Here is a 25,003-nt window from a genome sequence, read left to right on the forward strand (position 1 = left end):
CACACACACACACACACACACACACACACACACACACACACACACACACACACACACACACACACACTAACTCCTTATCTCAACCTGCAGCTCTCTGGCTCAGCAGAGTACAAACAGTAACCCCCTCGGACCACAATCCCGACAAGCAGTCACAGACCACCATCACAGACCACTGATCAAGACCCACAAACCACAAGTCTACCAAATGTTCAGACCACAAATTGTGGACAGCCGCTATGCTATGCATGATGTCTTGATCACTGAACTGTGTGCAATCAATGTCAACTCCTTACATCAAAAATACCTCAAAGTTAAATGCTAAGCATCCTATTAGTCTGCCAAGACCAGAGTTGTTTTACTATGTGTGACTGTTGAAAGGCAGTGTTAAGTTAAAAAGCCAAAACCAGTAATACAGTAGTAATGTAGACTGTATAAAAGTGTTAAGAATATTATGTAATAGCAATACAATGCAACGTCAAACTATCATCAGGCCTGGTAGTACATGGCTCTATTACCTGAGAGGCCAAGTCAAGGGAAAGAAGGAACTAGGAAAGAGAGATAGAGTTTGACGGTGAGATAAAAGACAAAATGACAGAGATGGATGTTGTCACATCCTCTCTCTGGCTCCTCAGTAGATGATTCTGGAATTAGTGTGAGGCAGCCGGTGCACTCACACAGACACCGAATGTAAAGGAGGCACGCTAGTTTTCACAGGCGTCTGCAGGGCCTTAGGTGTGAATGTTGAGCATTTCTGTGAAACGGCTCCAAAATGGACTGAGGTAATTAACAAAAGAGTTGTGAGTTGGACAAGGAAAGGACGTTTAAGTCCAAGGTCCCCATTTCCAAACCGGTGTCAAATAAAGAGAGACAAGGCAGACAGAACAGGAACGTTTGATGACACGTCCTTCTGAGACACTGGATGAGTTTGGATATGCTTGGGAGGGGCGATGGCTCAAATAACCAGTCATCTGAGCCAATGGCAGAGCCATAGATTGAATCCCAGTGACATTTAGCAGACTGCACCCGGTCATACGAGGACAGGACTCAGTGGAGCAAAACTAAGTTGATTTTAGAGGAGGGAGGATGTTACACAGCTAAAATGGAGCTCATACATTAGTGAAGAGGAGTCTGAACAGATTCAATGTAAAGTCAGTGAGCTAAGAAGAGATAAAGACACTGCAGTGGGAGAAAATATAAACGTTTTTTGGAAGCTAAAGATAAAAAAAGCTGTAAGTGACAAATTAAAGAGCACAGACCTCTGGGAATGAGATGAAAGCGAAACACTCTACAGAAGCGGGCGGGCGGAGCATGCAGAGCGAGGCGGGTGGAAAGGATGGAACAGGCAGAGCAGTGACTGTATACTAGGAGGATAGTACATATATACAATCATCTTTGTTGATAGCGATGTTGTGTTTCCATAAGTGGATGAATTGGTCTAATTTATGGTAAATACATTTATGGTAATTTATGGTAAACCCTTAGCTACCACTTCCAATTCAAATGAGCTCCAAAAAAAAAGTGAATTATGACAACATTTGTATTGTTGTGTGACTACAGCGCCTGTAATAAAACACAAACACAGATTAAAGTTCACATTGAGCGAGGCGTCAAAGCGGATAATCAGCCCGCCCTCGATTGGGTCATTATAATTCAAAACAATGCATTCTAAAATAAATCACACGCTTTGTGTATAAGCCTCTTTGTAGAGGCAGTGATAGAACAGGCTAGCCCACTCTGCTGATTGGCTACAAATACTTTCATTCTGCTAGGTAGTCAAAACCCCCACGTCTCAATGTCAAGAGAGGCGTCTTAAATTACTCAGTGGCTTATCAATAATGCTGAACCAACAGCGGGGCTATTTCCAAAGTGGCTGTAACACACTGTCTGTGTGTGTGTCTGTGTGTCTGTGTGTGTGTGTGTGTGTGTAGGGGCAGCCCCATTTAAAGCAGCACATTGATATGCGGGGTCCTCTTTGGGTCAATACTAAAGCTCACAGACACAGTCATGCATATTAGAGGTCGACCTTGACCCCGGTGTGGGGAACAAAGGTTGCCTCCGGCTATACTGGCTGGGCTGGGGTGTGGCCACATGGCTGAAACAGAGACTTGGCCAGGATATCTAGCTAGTAGCTAACCCCCTCCCCTCTCTGACTGTTCTGCCCACACAATAACTCTATACTGTACTATACACTCTACATGTGACTTGATGTACACTTTAAAGCCAACCTCTTCAACCTCAGGAGGCTGAATAAATGTGGCTTGGCCCCTAAGACCCTCACAAACTTTTACAGATGCACAATTCACCGCCTGGTACGGCAACTGCACCGCCCGCAACCGCAGGACTACCCAGAGGGTGGTGTGGTCTGCTCAACACATCACCGGGGGCACACTGCCTGCCCTCCAAAGCTGGGGCCGAGAGACTGAAAAACAGTTTCTATCTCAAGGCCATCAGACTGTTAAATATCCATCACTAGCCGGCTACCACCCGGCTACTCAACCCTGCACTTTAGAGGCTGCTGCCCTATATACATAGACATGGAACACTAGTCACTTTAATCATGTTTACGTACTGCTTTACTCATCTCATTTGTTTATACTGTATTCTATTCTACTGTATTTTAGTCAATGCCACTCCGACATTGCTCGTCCCAATATTTATATATTTCATTACTTAAATTCTATATTTGTGTATTGTTGTGCATTGTTAGATACTACAGCACTGTTGGAGCTAGGGAACACAAGCATTTTGATACACATATTTAGATGTTATTTGCTGGTGTATGTGACGAATAAAATTTGATCAGTGTTGGGGATTACTGAACTACATGTAGTTCAACTAGTAATTTAACTACATTTTGCAGTAGCTTTTCAGTAGTTAACTTTTTGCAATGCAGCGATGTAGTTAACTACTGGAACTACACAACTTTCTTAGCAAAAATGTAATATTGGTGAAGTAGGCAAGAATTTCCTTTACTTTTCGGCATCACACCTTCCTAATTTTCACTTAAAAACATAGTGTCTCTGTTAAATAGGCTAAATTACACATTCTGTTAACATTTGACTCCAGAGTGATCTGTCTTGCAATTAGTCTATGACATTTCAGATTTAGATATGATAATATACAGTTGAAGTCGGAAGTTTACATACACTAAGGTTGGAGTCATTAAAACTTGTTTTTCAACCACTCCAGAAATTTATTGTCAACAAACTATAGTTTTGGCAAGTCGGTTAGGATATCTACTTTGTGCATGACACAAGTAATTTTTCCAACAATTGTTTACAGACAGATTACTTCACTTATAATTAACTGTATCACAATTCTAGTGGGTCAGAAGTTCACATACACTAAGTTGACTGTGCCTTTAAACAGCTTGGAAAACTCCAGAAAATTATGTCATGACTTTAGAAGCTTCTGATAGGCTAATTGACATAATTTGAGTCATTTGGAGGTGTACCTGTGGATGTATTTCAAGGCATACCTTCAAACTCAGTACCTCTTTGCTTGACATCATAGGAAAATCAATAGAAATCAGCCAAGACCTCAGAAAAAAAAATTGTAGAACTCCTCAAGTCTGGTTCATCCTTGGGAGCAATTTCCAAATGCCTGAAGGTACCACATTCATCTGCACAAACAATAGTATTCAAGTATAAACACCATGGGACCACACAGCCGTCATACCGCTCAGGAAGGAGACGCGTTTTGTCTACTAGAGATGAACGTACTTTGGTGCGAAAAGTGCAAATCAATCCCAGAACAACAGCAAAGGACCTTGTGAAGATGCTGGAGGAAACCGGTACAAAAGTATCTATATCCATAGTAAAACGAGTCCTATATCGACATAACCTGAAAGGCCGCTCAGCAAGGAAGAAGCCACTGCTCCAAAACCGCCTTAAAAAAGCCAGACTACAGTTTGCAACTGCACATAGGGACAAAGATCGTACTTTTAGGAGAAATGTCCTCTGGTCTGATGAAACAAAAATAGAACTGTTTGGCCATAATGACCATCGTTATGTTTGGAGGAAAAAGGGGGAGGCTTGCAAGCCGAAGAACACCATCCAAACCATGAAGCACAGGGGTGGCTGCATCATGTTGTGGGGTGCTTTGCTGCAGGAGGGACTGGTGCACTTCACAAAATAGATGGCATCATGAGGTAGGTAAATTATGTGGATATATTGAAGCAACATCTCAAGACATCAGTCAGGAAGTTAAAGCTTGGTCGCAAATGGGTCTTCCAAATGGACAATGACCCCAAGCATACTTTAACAGTTGTGGCAAAATGGCTTAAGGACAACAAAGTCAAGGTATTGGAGTGGCCATCACAAAGCTCTGACCTCAATCCTATAGAAAATTTGTGGGCAGAACTGAAAAAGCGTGTGCGAGCAAGGAGGCCTACAAACCTGACTCAGTTACACCAGGTCTGTCAGGAGGAATGGACCAAAATTCACCCAACTTATTGTGGGAAGCTTGTGGAAGGCTACCCGAAACATTTGACCCAAGTTAAACCATTTTAAAGGCAATGCTACCAAATACTAATTGAGTGTATGTAAACTTCTGACCCACTGGGAATGTGATGAAAGAAATAAAAGCTGAAATAAATCATTCTCTCTACTATTATTCTGACATTTCACATTCTTAAAATAAAGTGGTGATCCTAACTGACCTAAGACAGGGAATTCTTACTTGGATTAAATGTCAGGAACTGTGAAAAACTGAGTTTAAATGTATTTGGCTAAGGTGTATGTCGACTTCTGACTTCAACTGTATCATAAAGTAGTTTGGATGTAGTGAACTACTATTTCAAAGTAACTTTAGTTAACTAAACTATATTGTTCCTAAGGGTAGCTGTAGTGTAGCTTAGTCTTTTCCAGTGTGAAGTAATTGGTAGCTTGGTAAAATATATTTTCTTCCACAACACTGCATGTGACACTTTCACCCTCAGATTTAAAAAAACTGAACAAATAAAATATTGCACAAGTTCCTGAGGCATTAACAAAGGAATTCAAAACAGAGTTAAGAGAGACAAAATGTCAGGAAGCTTGTCTGCCAGTCCGGCTCCCTCTTTCCAGAAACATACAGTACCAGGGAAAAGTTTGGACACACCTACTCATTCAAGGGTTTTTCTTTATTTTGACTATTTTCTACTTTGTAGAATAATAGTGAAGACATCAACACTATGAAATAACACATATGGAATCATGTAGTAACCAAAAAAGTGTTAAACAAATCAAAATATATTTTATATTTGAGATTCTTCAAAGTAGCCACCCTTTGCCTTGATGACATATTTGCACACTCTTGGCATTCTCTCAACCAGCTTCATAAGGTAGTCACCTGGAATGTATTTCAATTAACATGTGTGCCTTGTTAAAGTTAATTTGTGGAATTTCTTTCCTTCTTAATGCGTTTGAGCCAACCAGTTGTGTTGTGACAAGGTAGGGGTGGTATACAGAAGATAGCCCTTTTTGGTAAAATACCAAGTCCATATTATATCAAGAACAGCTCATATAAGCAAAGAGAAATGACAGTCCATCATTACTTTTAGACATGAAGGTCAGTCAATACGGAATAACTTTAAGTTTCTTCAAGTGCAGTTGCAAAAACCACGAATCGCTATGATGAAACTGGCTCTCATGACGAGCGCCACAGGAAAGGAAGACCCATAGTTTCCTCTGCTGCAGAGGATAAGTTCATTAGAGAGTTACCAGCCTCAGAAATTGCAGCCCAAATAAAAACAGACACATCTCAACATCAACTGTTCAGAGGAGACTGCGTGAATCAGGTCTTCATGGTCAAATTGCTAACAAGAAACCACTACTAAAGGAAACTAATAAGAAGAGACTTGCTTGGGCCAAGAAACACGAGCAATGGACATTAGACCGGTAGAAATCTGTCCTTTGGTCTGATGAGTCAAAATTTGAGATTTTTGGATCCAACCGCCGTGTCTTTGTGAGACGCAGAATAGGTGAACGGATGATCTCTGCATATGTGGTTCCCACCGTGAAGCATGACGGAGGAGGTGTGATGGTGCTTTGCTGGGGACATTTATTTAGAATTCAAGGCACACTTAACCAGCATGGCTACCACAACATTCTGCAGTGATAAGTTATCCCATCTGGATTTCACTTAGTGGGTTTATCATCTGTTTTTCAACAGGACAATGACCAAACACACCTCCAGGCTGTGTAAGGGCTATTTGACCAAGAAGGAGAGTGATGGAGTATTGCATCAGATGACCTGGCCTCCACAATCCCCCAACCTCAACCCAATTGAGATGGTTTGGGATGAGTTGGACCACAGAGTAAAGGAAAAGCAGCCAACAAGTGCTCAGCATATGTGGGAACTCCTTCAAGACTGTTGGAAAAGCATTCTAGGTGAAGCTGGTTGAGAGAATGCCAAGAGTGTGCAAAGCTGTCATCAAGGCAAAGGGTGGCTACTTTGAAGAATCTAAAATAGAAAAAATATTTTGACTTGTTTTTAAAAAAAATGGTTACTACATGATTCCATATGTGTTATTTCATAGTTTTGATGTCTTCACTATTATTCTACAATGTAGAAAATAGTAGAAATAAAGAAAAACGGTCCAATGATACTGACGCCCAGGGCAGCTCTCTGCAGCTGTGTGTTTGGGGACAGCCAGGCCATCAGTGACCGCCGGCTAACCTAGTCACAGGAAAACACTGTCACATTGTGTCTTACTCACCAGAATACAGAGCTAATCAACACTGCATTGTTTCATATAACAACAGTCTGTAGGCTACTACAGCCCGATGTAATGTCCCTTTATGACCTTTTCTGAAAAGTGATTCCAATGCCTTTGAAATGAGCTGGCAAAATCAGCATCTGTATCCTAGAATTAACTCTTTCTCTAGGTGTGTTAACACCTTAATCCTGAGGCAAAGAGAACTATAGCCTATTTGTGCCCCATTCAGCTGAGATCCAGAGTGAGAGAGGGATGATGGAGAGAGGGAAGGGTGAAAGGATGAACAGAGGAATAAAGAGGTAGCAGTGACGGTAAATCAGGCTAGCAGCAGCCTAACAACTTCACGTTGGTTGTGGCGCAGCACCCCAATGCCACATGTCCCAGATTGTTGTTAGCAAACTGCAGTTTAATTTTGTCTACATCTGGTTGGGAGGAATTTGGACTTTTTCCTGGAGACAATTCACGAAAAACACACAAATACCATGCACCAAAATAAACATTACGATACGGTGAGACATTCAACAAAATGAAATTCTGGCTGAGGCCTTTGGTGGCTGATGTCATTCACAGTTGCCTCACCCTATGGTGGCTGGGGCGGTAATTGAAAGAGATGTGGACTGCAGGTCATACAACTGTTCAGCTACCAACACAAAGTCTACATGTACTGTACAGTATGTGTGTGGAAAAACTGCATGTACAATTGGGAATTCTGTGTGGCACTGTCCTGTTGAAGATAGCTGTGCAAATGACACAAGATGGATGAAAGGCTTCAGATGACTCCAGCTAAAGCATACACAGACAGATGATCTGTATGTATACACAACCCTGCTTGTCCATGGAGCGCAGATTTACACATCGCTTCACTCTCCAGTCAGGACACAGCTGTGTGCCCCTGCATTCACACCAAGTATACAACCACTCACCCCTGGGGTTGTCCTCCCAAATGTTTCCACCCTGCCTCCCTCTAATGTAGGCCACATTGTTTCACTTATAAATCTGTAATTTCTCAACTTCCTGCTCAGTGCAAGGTGCACACCCAATACCTGCGAGAAAGGGAGAGAGCGGTTGAAGGACAAACAAGGAGGAAAATGGCTGCCACAGTGTCAGTGCCCTTTCTTATGGGCCCACACATGATAGCTGGCACACTGTGTCGAACAGACAGGCACCTCAACAGTACCCTAATTTACTGAACAGGGACATAAAAACACCCACCAAAAAAATAAAAACCCAGAAAACATTTTCCTATCGGGTTATGTCAAGGCTGGTCGAGCAGTATGTTTCCCTTCATTGTATTAGTACAGAGCCAAGGGGAGAGTTACAGAGAGAGAGAGCTACAGCTGTGTGGCCTCACAAGGGAGATATCATTCATGTTAGTTTATTACTCAAGTCATACACTCGGAAACCCAGTTGAAAAATGAAACTGTATGATGTGTTTCCTGTATAATCTTCCATAACCACATCTGTGAATGTGAACTTTGTTCATAATTTTTGCAGCCTGTTTCTAGAGATGACTATTCACTCACTCATTCAGAGAAGAACCTACAGTTACAGATATGACTATCTGAGAGCACAAAGAGTACACGATTTGCTTAAGTGCATACATTACTGTCCATTTTTGTATCTAAAGCTACAGGTAACTGCCAAAATAAAGGAAACACTTGAGTAAATGAGGTATACAAAGTATATTGAAAGCAGGTGCCTCCACACAGGTGTGGTTCTTGAGACAATGAAGTAATTAACATCCCATAAGAGGTGAGGTCACGAATAAAAATGCTCAGTTGCCCATTATTTTGGCTACCATGGCTTGAAGAGATCTCAGTGACTTTGAAAGAGGGGTCTCAAAGGAGGTTAGGGGATCTAAAGGGAGCGTGTTTGTCTCATTCACCAGATCTCAACCCAATTGAACGCTTATGGGAGATTCTAGACCGGCGCATGAGACAGTATTCTCTACCACAATCAACAAAATACCAAATTATGTAATTTCTCGTGGAAGAATGGTGTCACATCCCTCCAATAGAGTTCCAGACACTTGTAGAATCTATGCCAAGGTGCATTGAAGCTGTTCTGGTGGCCCAACGCCCTATTAAGACACTTTATATTGGGGGTTCCCTTATTTTGGCAGTGACCTGTATGTGTTAGATCAAACACAGTCACACAGAAGACTGTATACTAGGTAGTCGCTAAGAGTAAGACAAGCCTTCTGACGTAGTAAAATAAAATAAAAACATGACGCTGTTCACAGGGAATCAGGCGCAATCCTCAGTGTGACAATAAATACTACGCGCAATGAATGAATCAAACTTCAAGCGCAACAAGCTAACGTTCTGAACAGAACCAAAATATTTTAACTGCTACATAATAGCTCAGATGTCAACTTTTTCCATTCTTGTGTTTTAAGAAGCTCTGAAATCCTGCAATCATGTGGAACATGAGCTGTTCAGGAGATATTGGAGCTGTTATTCTGTTTAACGAATCAGCCTTGGTGTAGTGAGGAGATGGCAGGCAGAGTCAACCACAGCGGAGTCATGAAGTCATATGGAGAGTAGGAGGGAGAGGAGAGGTGCAGGGCACATGCTAGTCATTCTCTCTGTTGCTTTAGGCATAGAGAAGAAACTCCAAAGCAAACAAATTCACTGAGCGTTAAAGAGAAGCTTTCGGTCCTCATCTCAACCTCTTTAGGAAGGACCAAGAGGCTTTTAAGACCGGATCTATATCACCTTTTACAGTGAACAAAAACAGTATATATATAGTTCAGTCTGCTGCTTTGGATATTACATTAGGACGATAGGTTTCACATATTGGAACTGGAGCTCATTCTGACTTACAACCTAATGCTATGGACTTCCACTAAAAAGGTTCACTCAATTTATTGGCAGTATTACTGATAATAAACATAACCCAGGTATGAAATGAAGTCTTACAAGAAACCACGTTTCCCCTTATACAGAGGCCAAGGCTGTGACATAAGGGTTGGTGTGTAGGTGCTATTCTAGGAGGGGTAGAGCCCACAAGCCTGGAGATAGAAAAGCTCATTATATCAAACATCTGTCTTTAATAAGAGAAGGGGGAGAAGAGAGAGGGGGAAAGGGTGGGGTAGATAGAGGGTGGAAGGTTGGTGATGTGCTTCGAAAACTAGAAGCTTTCTGAGACCCTCTTATGTCAGACACACATGCAACTGACGCTCTCTCTCTTCCAGCCACACCCTGTAGCGTATTGGGGAGACATGCGGACAGACAAAGACAGACCAGCCTGGTTGGCTTTAGCCTAACTCTGTTCACTCTCGCATGACTGTTATGAAGACTAACACAAACAGGGCTTTGGGCCATTTGACCTGGATCGTATAACATATCTAAACTCACATTCCCAAAGCATCCGGACCCAAATCCCATGCTTCCGTGCCTTTCACCAGGGTGGAATGTGGGCTCACGCCCCAGTACTTACCATGACGTTCCCTGTACTGATAGTGTGGATACCTTGCCTACACATGTACCAAGACTCAACACTACTAAATTAGTTTATTTTCCTCACAACACTAAACGCCAAGGTTCTTGATACAGAACGTCATGTTGAGACAAACCTCTTCTATGGCTGTAACAAATCTGCCTTTGCCTACCAGGGCTACTCAGCTGATCAGCCTGCCTCTCTCTGCTCTGCTGGAGTAGAGGTTTACCCTTGACTGGCCAACTGTTGCGATCTGAAAGAGGTGCCCTGCACATGTAGCGACATTTCAGTTGATTGGTGAAGCCGACCTTTGTTTTGAAGGAAGAAAATCAAACAGTCTGTTTGTTCTCTGACCGCCCTGTAAGAGAACAGGCAAGCCCAGTGTGTACCTACTATTAATCTCCTGGCAATGCTTTATCTTAACAAATGCTGACCACTTTCAGTGTTTTACTGTAAAATCTTCTTGTTAGCAGAATGAACAAGAAAATGTAACACACAATGTACCGTTGCAAGTTCATTTACATTTCACAATGCCAAATTGAATGTAGTATTGGTGCAAATAACCAAAGAAACTATAAGTTATGCAAAGACACAGAGTTAATTTTGAAACGTCAGAGAGAGTGTGAGAATGTACACGGGCAACATCTGAAAACGAGCACATTTAAACTGGGAACCGGGACACCCCACTGTCCATACCCATCCGCTCCAAAACACACTCAGGGCCAAGCATGCCTTTCACAACCAATTACATTTGACAATACTGATACTATCCCAATCTGGGCCATCCAATGAGCTTGGCTTCTTTTCTGCTGCCTGGGTCATTTTCCCTCTTGATAGCTGGATGAAAGAGGCTGCCTGTCATCTCAGCATTCCCAGTCTCTGTCACTCCACTCCCATTCATAACAGTCTGGGCCACACTGCATTGGCCTGGAGTTGATAGGCTGATACAACCTCCATTGTCAGAGGGATCCGGAGGCCCCTGATGGGTTTTAGGGGGTTCCATGCAGCATGGCTCAAGGGGTGTAAAGTCAGTTTCCTACAAGGCAGACATTTCAACAAGTGTCTCACCCTGTGGACTTTCTCCAATCAGAGAGTTGTGAATTGGAGCCAAGAGCGGAACAGAGGCAATGTTTCCCCTATATGCATTTAGCTAAATTGTGGCCACCACTGCAAAAAAATGTTATAAAAAAAATTAAAATCGGGATGGTAAAACATTTTCAGTGTAAACTTAAACCACTAAAACTAGATATAAAGGATGTCGAAATATAATGAAGCAACAATAACCAAAAATAAAAACGGAGAATTTAAAATTCCAATGTTTGAGTCACTCAGATAACATAAGACCATGGCATAAGCCATGGCAAAATGTGTAGAATTGCAGAAAATTAGATTTGAAATTGCAATTCTTATCTCGGCCCCAAGACAAAATGTGTACAATTGCAGGAAACTAGCTTTAAAATAGCTCAAGTTTGTCTCTGCGGACAAGAGAAGGGAGTCTAAAACTGCACCATTAGCCAACCAAAACTACACAGGTAGGCTACATTTATCTGATACCTATACTAAACATGTTGGCCTGTACTGTGTAGCTATGCCAACCTGAACATGTAGGCCTGCACACTGTAGCTACACCAACCTGAACCTGATGGCCTGAACTGTGTGGCTATGTCTCCATCACACCCATATGGTGACATTATGTTTGATATCCATACAGTCTACAGCCCTTTAGAGCATTTTATGTCTTTCTTCCCTCCCAGAAGACATCACTATCCACACTAACTTTGTCTGCTGCAAAGGTCTGTCATTTCCCCTAGTGCCAGTACTTTCATTGCCAGATAGACTTCTGAGGTCATATGATGGATAGAAAGATGGGGTAAGAATTCAATGCAAGCATCACAGCATAGTGTTTTTCTTTTTACCACATGTGATTTTCTTCTACCTCATGTTTGCTAACCAGGGCCTCCATCATCGCTGTAATGGTCTAGGTCATTTATGGATGTGCTGGTGGCCATTTGTAAATGAAGTTATAAGAGTGCCAAAGACCGGAGTCCTCTTATTCTCTGACCAATCAATCATACTAAGGCTGGTGAGAGACCAGACACAAGGACTGCCCATTTCATCAGGTTGGTATAGTCTCCCCCTCTTTCCCTCTAGCTCTTTCTCTGGCCCTCCTTAACCTTCAGCACAGCTCCAGGAAACGCAAGATTTACACTTTCCACCGAGCTCATGTTACACCATCTCGAGTCCAGGGAGCATAAAGAACTGTGTCACTATGGCCTCCCAGACATTCCAACCCTACACATCCACCCAGATGGACATATAATGTAGTGTGAAGTCTGAAGACATACTACCACCTGTGAAAGATGTACTACCACGTCACTTTATAGTATCATTGCGGCACAAATCAAAAACACATTCAGCCAGACTTGGAACCAAGAGCCTCCTCTTCCCTCTGCAACTATTCGATATACAGTACAATCAAAGCAGCACAACAGGTATGGTTTTCCACTGAGTCATTGATTGAATTGCTCTGGGAATGCAGCAATGACTGGCCCTTTCATAAAGATGCCAACTTCCTTCCTCTTTCACCCTGTCTATTTTAGAAGAGTTGTTTATTCATTCATCGTGGCCCCTACAGCACACAGGGGCAGTGCAGGAAGAGTCTGTCAGTGGTCTTACCAGGCTGATAACTGTCTTGCACCAAGCAACAGTTAGGCGCTAGAGCTGACCCATAGCCAAATGGACTGGCCTCAGAAACCAGACCCAAAACAATAAAGATTGGAATTGTCTGTGAATTTATCAGTGCCTTCATGTCCAGTACTAAACACCAAAGTGGGTGCACACAGAGAGCTTATCATAAGCTAGTGTTCTCCATGCTGGTCCCAGACAGAAATATGTAGCTGAATGGGACAATAGTTCATTGGGTCAGCACCTTTCTCTGGCACACTTCTCTGTACAGAGAAAGCTAATGCAGAAGACCAATAAGCGACAGACCAATCTGCCACGTTTCAACACTACATTATCTCAGCGATGCCACAATACTTGGGCGTATCCCTCCCTGTCCCATGTCTCTGTGTGGAGTGAAAGTGATGTGCTGTCAGGGCTGCAGTGATTCATATTAAATCAGGGGAGACTCAGTCTCACAGTGACATTGGCTCGTAACAAATTATTCGTCACATACTTCGTAAACATCAGGCGAACTGTTTACGGACCCTTCCCAACAATGCAGAGAGAAAAATAGAGAAATAATAGAAAAATAGTAACATGAGGAATAAATACACAATGAGTAACGATAACAGAGACGCCTCTGGAGTCATGGGTTCCATAGGGTGTCTGAAGAGGTTCAGAGGCCTCTCTGACACTAGCATGCTAATGAAACCACAGAGGAGACTGCCAGGAAAACGTATCATTCACTAATACCTCATCTCAAAGATATTTCATTATGCAAGCTAATAAAGTATCGCAATATCTCAATATCATAAGTCAACACACTCATTCATTCCTGGCGCCTGCGATGATGTACCTGTCTGTGTGTACACGTACTGTATAATGCTGTTTGCATGAGATTGTGTGCCCCCTGCTTCAACTCAGCCCTCGTGCTCCAGTTGTGACCTCCTTGTATTTCACATCTCTGAGCACAAGACAACAACCAACCCTCACAGGATCCCAGTCAACAAACAGCATCTTGCCCACAGAAATAACAGATGTCAACAAATGATCGGAGGCCATACAAGGCTTTGTTTGTAACGTGGAGTGAGACATGACTTCTGTCTCAGCTAAGATGAGGAGTCGTGTTTGTTCTTTAGGTTTTACCCATGAGAAAGGGAACGAGAGCAGCACTGACAGACCCAAACATACACACACTTCAATGAGCAGGCAGGGCTGTGGAATGCAGGCAGACTGCACGGGACAGACAGAGGGGCTCAAATGCTCTTCGCGCTGTTCGGCGCATGCTCAGTCTGCCGAAACAAGACAACGTGAGACTCCTCCTGTCTGGTTAACAACTCCACAACACACCGTCTAACAAGGAGCAATGCCAGGGCTCTCCTCCTCTAGCACCATGCTGCTTACAAAGCAACACAGGAGAACACCGCCCCTCCCACTTCTCTTCTCCTGCTATTGTCGTCTTGGAACAGCCAGTCAGCTGCAGCCATGCTGTCTGGTCTGAAAGGCACATTTTAAAATGTCTCTTTCCTTTTACCCCGTTGTCTCCCTAAAAAAGTGTCTCTGTACACGTGTAGCTGATATCCAGTCTTCCTCTTTTCCCACCCTGCACTACCTCATCAATATTTCATTAGGTGATGGATGGCGTCTGTCATTGCCTCATGATCCCCCAGCCCTCTCCCTCATAGGAATTAGAGGATGCTGCGACCCTCTCCTATCACTGACAGACAATGCAAAACAAAGACGGGAAACCTTACATCCCCAGGCATCCTGAGATTCACAACTGCTTCCCGACACCATGAAATCATATGTCTTTATGAACCGAATACTACAGACACTTCCCGATTGTCAGCTATCATCGGCTAGCTTTAGCGTGCATAGCAACGCTGGTAAACAAAGCCCTGGGCTCTGCTCTGCTCTGCCTTCCTCCCTACTTATCTTACCTTGCAGCTGCTTAAAACGGCCTTCGAGTTGGTTGTAGTTGAAGGCAGCCTGTTTAGCAGAGTAGCCCGGATCAGGGCCGGGGCTGGAGGCAAGAGAGGGGCCGGGCCCAGAGGAAGGGGACAGGGGCCCTGGGGAGTGGGACCCTGGAAAAATAGGCCCTGGGGATAAGGGGCCAGGCATGCTGGTCGCCCTCTGTAGCTCCATCAGTCCAGTAGAAAATAAAGGGCTGGAGAGAAGAAGGGTTCGCTGGTCCCCCTCCTAAAAAAGAATGTCCAGTGGTGGTCCCTGTAAGAGGTTAGCTGGGAGAGTCCCTCTCTGGGTGATCGTGCAGCAGTTAGCCCCGAGGTGAAATGCTGGCTCAGCAGCACCGCAGCATCATACTCGTCTCAGTCTTCTGTCCTCCCTCCTCTATCATCCACCCATATTCACACAGCACAAGCAGCTTGCTGACACTAACACGCACAGTGAGAACGATAAAGTGCTGCGTTCCAATATGGTAAAAGCCACATGGAGAGAGACAGAGTGAGAGAGAGGGAAGCAGAGAAAGCACGCTGGACTCTGTACTCCTGCAATGAGCGGAGGGCTGCTCAAACACTGCACACCTTTTACAAACCTTAGGGAGGGGGGAGGGGGGAGGAGCCAGCAACCTGGAATTCCTTCAGCAGCCACTCACAGTCCTTGTGTTCAGTGGTGATGTCACAGCCTCATTACCAAAAAGGGGAGTGGGAGGGAGGAGCAGAGGGGAGTGGTGGGCTGTACCAAATGGAAATAGAAAGGGGGAGGGGGAGACTTGGCCATGACCTTCCCCATTTCTAAGTACATTTGTTATTTTAAGAGACAAAACATCCCCTAATATTTCACTGATGCGTAGACAGGCTCATGCACACAAAAAACGAACTTCCTGACTGTGTTTTACCAGCACGTCCTGTTAGAGTTCACTGCTAGCCCCCCACCCTCACCGCTTCACATTAGTGTGTGGGCCTTACAAAAATGCACTGGCTTTTGAATGGCCAGACAAAGCCAGAAGAATAAGGAGCTCTCATAGTGAGCTCTGTGTAATAATATCCTAGACAGTGAACTGGACCCAAATTGCAGGCAGGTCTCCCCAGTCTTCTCTCCTTTCCTCTCCTCTTCATTATTTAGCCATGTAGTCCACCTGACCCACCGCTTGAAGCGAGGGGTTATTAGATAATCACAGAGCACAAAATAAGCCTTTTATTTATCAGAAAAACAATGAATCCCCATTTACTCAATTTTTCCTGACAAGAAAGCACTCTTAAAACATTTACAGTAGTTAGACTAGTCCAACAGCACAATATTCCCACCCATCTGAAAACCCTTTGCCGGAAAGACCCCCTTTTACACCATTTCAAAGCTGGTCTTTCTTAAATTCCAGGCATTTTATGGTATGGAATTTCTTCACTAGCTTTAAATGGAAGGCATGGCTTTTAGGGGATAAAAGGTTTCTACTTCCCAAACCTCATGTGAATTCAACCCCGCCGGGCCCATTACTCCTGGCAATGTATTTATACTGTAACATATCTTAACATTGCTGTGTGTTTTCACAGGGCAGTCAGTCTAATGTGATTATACGCACTGAAAACCATTCCAGGTTTGGGCCGAGCCAGCCTGGCATAGCATGGCGGGGGAGGCGCTTCCAGATTAGGTTTTATATACAAACCCTTTGAAAGTTGGGTGAGTGTGGTATCTCTGTGCTGTCAAGAATGAGTGTGGGAGGTAAATGCACGGTGATAGCTGAATGAGCAAGGTAAACATGAGCAGTGAAAGGGGGCTGTTTAGGGGCAGTCAGTCTGAAGGGAAAAGAGTATGGACCAAATGAAAAACTCCATATGAACTGCCCCAATTTCCTGTATGGTCGGAGCACAAATCACAAGGCCTCCTCGTGAATCCCCTCTGGAGCTCCTCTTCTGAATGGCGTGTTTGAGTGGAACATTCAGTTCAAAAAACATCCCTCTCCTCTCCACTGTTTAACTTAAATACTCCCTCACTTAAATAGCAGAACCCTCATCTGAAACAGTTTCTATATTATCTCATTAATGCATGCAAAAGCAATATCTCACTACTTACAACAATGTCCCATGAGGATGTTGCAAATGCTTTTTCACAAAGATGGTCCAGTGGTTTAAGATTCACAGTGGGGGGGGACACCATGTGATCTTAGTCATAACCCGCCAACCAGGAGAGTGAAGCAGTGAAACATCACTTGACAGCCACTCTCTCTGGCATGTGCTACACGACAGACATGCCTCTACAGCCATTGTACTGTAATCCACAAGGACAAAAGGGGAAACAATGGCGCACAAGCGGCAACAAAAGAAACTCATTATGCTTCATTATAGATGCCACAAAGTCAATCAACCAATGTGTTACTCGATAAGAGCCTTCCTTTTTCTTTTCTGATAACTAAATGCTTCCTTAAAGATGGTACACCAGAGACCTGCTAAGGCACAGACTCAAATATACAGGCACTCCACAAAAGCCCATACATAATCTAGATTAGAAGCTACACGGGGACAGCCATGAGACAGCTATGACAGGTGGAGGTGGTACGAAGCCAGTGGGTTGTTAAGAAACCTGGCCCTGCTGGCACAGTCTTCACTGGGCGCCACAGTGATGCGTTAAGGACACAAACTTGTAATCGTGGAGAATTTCACAACAGCACTCCGTTTCATCCCTGTCGAATGAGAATTACATTCTTATGAGTTCAGCTCCTGCCAGAAAGATTGATGAATATCTTCACTGAGCCAGAGTCAGAGTCCACTCCACACACATTCTCGTCTTTCTCTTATATTTGGGACATGATACACCCCCCCAGACCTGGGGAGTCTGTCTGAGTTGGTGGCTTCCTGTTTTAATGTGTAAATGTTGGAATGCAGAGAATGTTAGGAGCAGGGGGGCTTGGGGTGGATGCTCAGCAGCATAAAGACTCTTTAAGATGGGAGGAGAGGAGGCTGCCATGGCTAGTTTTATTTATTTACACGTCTTGGCTGGGCCGGCTTTTCAGAATGTGGCGATTGCTTTTAAGAGCTCCTCTCCTCAACTCCACAGCCATTCCTGTGACCTCCGCACTGGTTATTCCTGGACATTCCAGGGTCAAGCAGAGCGACGTTTACCAGAAACACAGCAGGGATACTGCCAAGGTTACAAACAGGTCAATACACACAAATTGAAAGGGTGGAGAAAAAAATCCACAAACACTCTTACTGGAAACCAGCATCCCGCAGTGCAGACTGTCTTAGCAAGTGCAGGGGGTTCTTCATGACATTATTTACCATCGCAGACAGACATTCACACACAAACCTTTTGGCTGTTGGGCGTATTCTCATACTGTACACTACTGTACATACCATACCCTAATTTGGGATTAGCTCCAAACTGAATATGTACTGTTAGCCATACATACACACTCCCTTGCTCCTTCCTTCAGTGTAAGGAGATACAGATCTGTTTCTAGAGAGATCAGTGCAGTTAGCCCCAAGTGGTTTTAGATTTGCCTACCTATCATATGCACACTGTGGAGGTGAAACACACCAGGCCATACGCACTGTTCAGGAGAAAACTAGCCTGTGCCTCAGGAAGGGGCATCAGTTTACACCATAGACTTGATTGGTTTACACAGACGTGTTAGTGTGATCAAACACAAGACCTGGCACCTCCTAAGTCATTCTGTATCCTTGAACAGCATGGTTTAGTGTGGTGGCGGGGTGCATTATGTAATGTATTTATTTATTTATTTTTATTTAACTAGGCAGGTCAGTTAAGAACAAATTCCTATTTTACAATGACAGCCTACCCCAGCCAAACCCTCCCCTAACCTGGACGACGCTGGGCCAATTGTGCCCTGCCCTGCCCTGCCCTGTACAGCTAACCTTAACTGGAACTGTTTGGCAACATTTTGAGAGGTGATTCTGAATTGAAGATTTTACTTAAATACAGTAAATGCCTATAAATACATGTTTCACCACACTGGTGAGCTCTCCACAACTAACAATGTGAGAAAATGGCAATATTCCATATTAAACTGCTGACATAGACAGAACCACACTGCTTGGCTGCCTAACTGATGATGAACGCCTCTGAAAAAAGGGGCAGGCATGTGTGAGTGATGTAAGCGCAGTCACCTCCATTAAGAGACGCCAAAGGAGCAGAATGCCATCGCCACTGCAACGTTAAACTCACATCTGGCCAGCAAATGCTAAGAGGGAGCGAGGGAGAGGGAGTGAGAGAGAGAGAGTGAACGAAAGAGAGAAAAAAGCAAGAGAGGGTAGGGCGGAGAGAAAGGGTTTGTACTACACAAACATCAGGTCAGTATAGAGATGGATTACATGAATACATGACTGGTGCAGTAATCAATAAAATCAGATCTGCTTAATTCGAAAACAGGGGAAAGTAATAATACCACGCAACATGATAACCGGTGATACACGAACAATATACCTCAGACCTAACAATACAAATTATGCTATATACAGTATTTAAACAATAAGGCCCCAGGGGGTGTGGTATATTTAAGCAATAATGCCCAAGGGCGTGTGGTATATGGCCACAGCTAAGGGCTGTTATTATGCATGACAGCCATGCTATATTGGCCATATACCACAAACCAGAGGTGCCTTATTGCTGTTATAAACTGGTTACCAACGTAATTAGAGCATTAAAAATAAATGTTTTGCCATACCCGTGGTATACCACGGCTGTCAGCCAATCAGCATTTCAGAGCTCGAACCACCCAGTTTATAATGGCCAATATACCATTTCTAAGGGCTGTTCTTATGCACGACCCAAAGCGGAGTGCCTGGATACAGCCTTTAGTCATGGTATAATGGCCATATACATCAAACCCCAGAGGTTCCTTATTGGTATTATAAACTGGTTACTAGTAGTGGGCACCAATATCGATAATTCTATATGATATCAATATCGTTTGATATCGATATGACTGAGGGATGTCGTGATATCGTTTAATACTTATTTTACCCGCTTTCTACACTCTTTTGTAAAAAACAAAACGCACCGGCATTTGCTGCCGCACTCGGCGGATAGCTAGCAAAGCAAAGACAAAGCATGGGTTCACCAATGAGACCAGCTCACTAACTTTAATACAACAAAAAGGTTGTCAAAATAGGCAAGACAATAAATACTTTGGTCCACAATGTATTGCATGTTTCATATTATGATCAAAAATATAGGCTGTATCCAGGCACTCCGATTTGGGTCGTGCATAAGAACAGCCCTTAGAAATGGTATATTGGCCATTATAAACTGGGTGGTTCGAGCTCTGAAATGCTGATTGGCTGACAGTCGTGGTATACCACGGGTATGACAAAACATTTATTTTTAAGGCACTAATTATGGCAAAACATGTTATAAACTGGTTACTGAACAAAAATAGAAACACAACATGCAACAATGTCAAAGATTTTACAGTTCATATAAGTAAATCAGTCAATTGAAATTAATTCATTAGGCCCTAATCTATTGATTTCACATGACTGGGCAGGGCGCAGCCATGGGTGGACCTGGGAGGGCATAGGCCCAACCACTTGGGAGCCAGGCCCAGCCAATCAGGGCTTTATTACAGAGAGAAAAACTTCTCAGTTTTATCAGCTGTCCGGATGGCAGGTCTCAGTTGATCCCCAAAGGGAAGCAGTCGGATGTGGAGGTTCTGGGCTGGCGTGGTTACATGTGGTCTGTGGTTGTGACACCAGTTAGACGTACTGACAAATTCTCTAAAATTACATTGGAGGTGGCTTACGGTAGAGAAATTAACATTCAATTCTCTGGCAACAGCTCTGGTGGACATTTCTGCAGTCAGCATGCCAATTGCACGCTCCCTCAACCTGAGACATCTGTGGCATTGTGTTGAGTGACAAAACAGCAAATTTTTTTGGCCTTTTTTTGTCCCCAGCACAAGGTGCACCTGTGTAATGATAATGCCGTTTAATCAGCTTCTTGATACACCTGCCAGGTGTATGGATTATCTTGGCAAAGGAAAAATGCTCCCTAACAGGGATGTAAACAAATTTGTGAACACAATTTCAGAGAAATAAGCTTTTTGTGCATGTGGAACATTTTTGGGATATTTTATTTCAGCTCATGAAACATGGGACCAAACATTTCATGTTTCGTTTATATTTTGTTAAGTATACATACATTTATTTGTTTCTCCATGAGTCAACCGCCCTCACATGCTAGCTAACTAGCCAGCTAGCCCACAAACAGTTATAGAACAAAATAGCAGGCAACAAACAACTGCTGGTGGAAAAAGTCTTCACGAGCTAGATAGACAGCTGGAACATTGTAAGAAAGCAACTTTGTGCCATGTATGTATTCTTTACATTATTTCTGTTTATGCTTGTGCACATATCATCTGGTTTTAACAAACATCTTTGTAGTTAGCCAACTTGCTTTTCTTTTTTCATCTGCTTTAGCTAATGTTACCTAGCGACCCTCAGCTAGATGGTAGCTAACTAGCTAGCCAAGTAACGTAAACTCACTCACTTTTGTACATCGCCTTGGTCCGTACAATTGACCTTATTTTAGCGCCCCAAAAACGCAATTCTTCCAGATCAACTGTAATGTCAATACCATTGTAAAGCACAATTTCTCCCCTTTCCAACAAAATTAATGACATGACCTCCAAGCTGCCCGTTTCTGCATAATTCAAGGCAATGAGCTCCGTCGGGTCTTTTTAAAAATGGCGGGTGGGGAAGCAAAACTAATGCTTGGTAGTGAGAAGGAGAGGAGATGTGTGGGAAAACTGCTTTTTTTCACTCGATCTGTCCAATTTATCACCTTATCGCCTCTAATATGTAAATAAAACAATATAAAGTTTATATAATGTGTCATTACATACCTATTTGAAGGTTTGTGTCAAATTTGAATCGGGTTTTTTAGGGCAGTGCTGAAGTGATCTTCAGAAGTGAACAGCGGCTTTGAGAGTCATGATCGCTTACAGTAATGACACAAAAAATGACTAGGTATCCCCCCGTACCCCCGTCACTGTCCATTTCTTGTTTTTAAACAATGAGAGAAGTGCTACACCTGGTGGAGAGAGATTGTAAGACAGAAATAGTTGCTTTATGCGTGCTGTACGTTACGGCATGACACGTCACGATGTAACGGAGGGTCAGTTTTTTCAACTTTTCTCCAATACTATAGAGCCATTACCATGTCGATCAACGCTTGAATAGAAACGTAGTTCATACCCCAGATTTTGAAGTCAACACAGTCGCTACAGTCCCATTAGTTTTCTTTGCTGCCTCGTTTGAATGTCGCGGTTGCGCACATTTGTACGGAATGGGGTGAGTTTATGTTAGCTAACGTTAGTGACCAGCCCACAAATCAGTGGTGGAACCCACCCGACAAAATAGCCAGCTAGCACTTGGTAAGACATATGGATATTTGTACCATATATATATTATTTGCATTATGTGTAGTTTAAAGTAACTGCCCAGTAAAAATCTCACTTTTAAAAGTTAATATTCTTTTAAGTCATATCTAAAGAAATTTGTTGACTCGTTCTATACTGGTACTATACTGGCCAAAGCAATAATTGGAGAAAAATATAATTTTAAAAAACAACTCAAACTTGTATCTCAAACAGAACATTGAAAAAAGTATTTATATTTCCTCATAGAACATGATGTCATCTCGCTAAGGATGACGACCTGGCCAACCAGCGGCCTAGAGAAGGATGAGCTGGCCAAATCAGTGGTCTACAAGCTCAACTCTCTCCTACAGATCAGATTTGTTGCTAATCGGACAAAGACGGAATGGGCACAAAATGTATAGCTAGAAATGTAGCTCCAGATTTGGAATAGTGGTACAGCTAAATTAGTTTACTCCAATTTAGGTCTAGCTAGCTAGCCAGTCAGTTTGCTTGTTCAAATTTGGAGCAGTTTGAGCTCTCATCACATGACAACAACTATGGTGGCTCATAAGGAACTGAAACCACGTTACCATGTGATATAGATACAAAAAAAATGCAACTGATTAGGCTTGGGCGGAATACTGTATATTCCATAAACCGGGGTATTTTGAAATACCCACAGTATGATTTTCCACTCACCCAAAAAAAACATATTCACAAAAATGTAATTGAGCCAGTCACATGTCATATCTGTTTACAAAGAGCACACAGAGCAAGCAAACTGAAGTTTAATGATGTGACAATCCACTGTTGAGCAGCGCAAGAGAGGTGATCAAGTTACACTGGAAATTCACTACTATTGTTTGCGATTATAGCATTGCGTCTTCTTGGGTATGACCCTACAAGCTTGGCACACCTGTATTTGGGGAGTTTCTCTCATTCTTCTCTGCAGATCCTCTCAAGCTCTGTCAAGTTGAATGGGGACTATACTGCACAGCTATTTTCAGGTCTCTCCAGAGATGTTTGATCGGGTTCAAGTCTGGGCTCTGGTTGGGCCACTCAAGGACATTCGGAGACTTGTCCCGAAGCCACTCCTGCATTCTCTTGGCTGTGTGCTTAGGGTTGTTGTCTTGTTGGAAGGTGAACCTTCATCCCAGTCTGAGGTCCTGAACACTCTGGAGCAGGCTTTCACGAAAGATCGCTCTGTACTTTACTCCGTTAATCTTTGCCTTGATCCTGACTAGTCTCCCAGTCCCTGCCGCTGAAAAACATCCCCACAGCATGATGCTGCCATCACCATGCCAGGTTTCCTCCAGATGTGATGCTTGGCATTGAGGCCAAAGTGTTCAATCTTTGTTTCATCAGACCAGAACATTTTGTTTCTCATGGTTTGAGAGTCTTTAGGCGCCTTTTGGCAAACTCCAAGCGGGCGGTCATGTGCGTTTTACTGAGGAGTGGCTTCTGTCTGGCCACTCTACCATAAAGGTGTGATTGGTGGAGTGTTGCAGAGATGGATGTACTTCTGGAAGGTTCTCCTATCGCCACAGAGGAACTCTGGAGCTCTGTCAGAGTGACCATCGGGTTCTTGGTCACCTCCCTGACCAAGGCCCTTCTCCCCCCCAATACTCAGTTTGGCCGGGTGGTCAGCTCTAGGAAGAGTCTTAGAGGTTCCAAAAGTCTTCCATTTAAGAATGATGGAGGCCACTGTGTTCCTGGGGACCTTCAATGCTGCAGAAATGTTTTGGTACTCTTCCACAGATCTGTGCCTCGACACAATCCTGTCTCGGAGCACTACAGACAATTCCTTTGACATCATGGCTTGGTTTTTGCTCTGACATCTGTGGGACCTTATATAGACAGGTGTGTGTGCGCCTTTCCAAATCATGTCCAATCAATTGAATTTACCACATGTGGACTCCAATCAAGTTGTAGAAACATCTCAAGGATTATCAATGGAAACAGGATGCACCTGAGCTCAATTTCGAGTCTCATAGCAAAGGGGCTGAATACTTGCAAAATTGTCTAAAAACCTGTTTTCGCTTTGTCACTATGGGTATTGTGTGTTGATTGCTGCAGATTTTTTAGACATTTTTTTTTTTTTGCGTCTGTAACGCAACAAAATGTGTAAAAAGTCAAGGGGTTTGAATATTTTCCGAAGGCACTGTACATAGTCTAAAAAAAGCAACTCAGACAGTGACACAAGCTACTCTATGGGGATAAGAGAAAAGCAGGATTTACAATACATATGGCCCAATAACAAGAATATAGCCATTATCATGAATGAAAGACCAAATAACTGAAAGTCAAAGAGCCGGAGAAGCCATGTTGTGGTGCTGTAGTCCCCAACAACTCCTGCATATTTAAGAGGCAGGTGAATTATTTAGTTAAGTGAAACACTAGCACATTAGCCTAGAAACCAGTGAACTACGGAGCCCAAAAACAGGCCTACAGCTACGATTACAGCACAAACACAGTGCCACCACGAATACTACTGGGGGTAAAAGGGGAACACCTTAGCAGGGACACATTCTGTACTGTAGGGGGGTACAGTAGGTGGTCTCTTTTCATTGTCTGGGTGAGCCCAAATACCGCATTGTATTAAGATGTAAGAAGGGCATTATGGAACAACAACAGTGCCACATAGACCTTAGGACAGGAGGATATGGCTTTATAATGGCCATTCTAGCTACAATGCTTCATCTTAAAAGGAGGCAGTGGCAGCCTGTGTGTGTATACTTTTCTACAATAACACAGGGCTTTGACAACTTACTGTACGTTAGTATATTTATTTTCTGTACAACATAGATTACCAGCCCCCAGAGTTAATCCTCATTTTCCATAATTAATTATTCCTCGTTAACGGC

General features: G+C 43.3%; 1 protein-coding gene across 2 annotated transcripts in view; it reads right to left on the reverse strand.

The window, feature by feature from the left end:
* LOC111978290 (spectrin beta chain, non-erythrocytic 1) overlaps nt 1–25,003 on the reverse strand; it is a 125,490-nt gene that overhangs the window by 64,485 nt on the left and 36,002 nt on the right. The window contains exon 1 of one of the 2 annotated variants that reach the window (XM_024008267.2): nt 14,746–15,318. The exons of the other annotated variant lie outside the window; for it this stretch is intronic. Within the exon in view, the coding sequence (XP_023864035.1) occupies nt 14,746–14,950 (205 nt within the window). The 5' untranslated portion in view covers nt 14,951–15,318. Of the gene's footprint in view, nt 1–14,745; nt 15,319–25,003 lie in introns of those variants that run through there. 2 annotated transcript variants of the gene reach the window in all.

Source organism: Salvelinus sp. IW2-2015, linkage group LG18 (assembly GCF_002910315.2).
Source record: "Salvelinus sp. IW2-2015 linkage group LG18, ASM291031v2, whole genome shotgun sequence".
NCBI classification, from domain to species: domain Eukaryota; kingdom Metazoa; phylum Chordata; class Actinopteri; order Salmoniformes; family Salmonidae; genus Salvelinus; species Salvelinus sp. IW2-2015.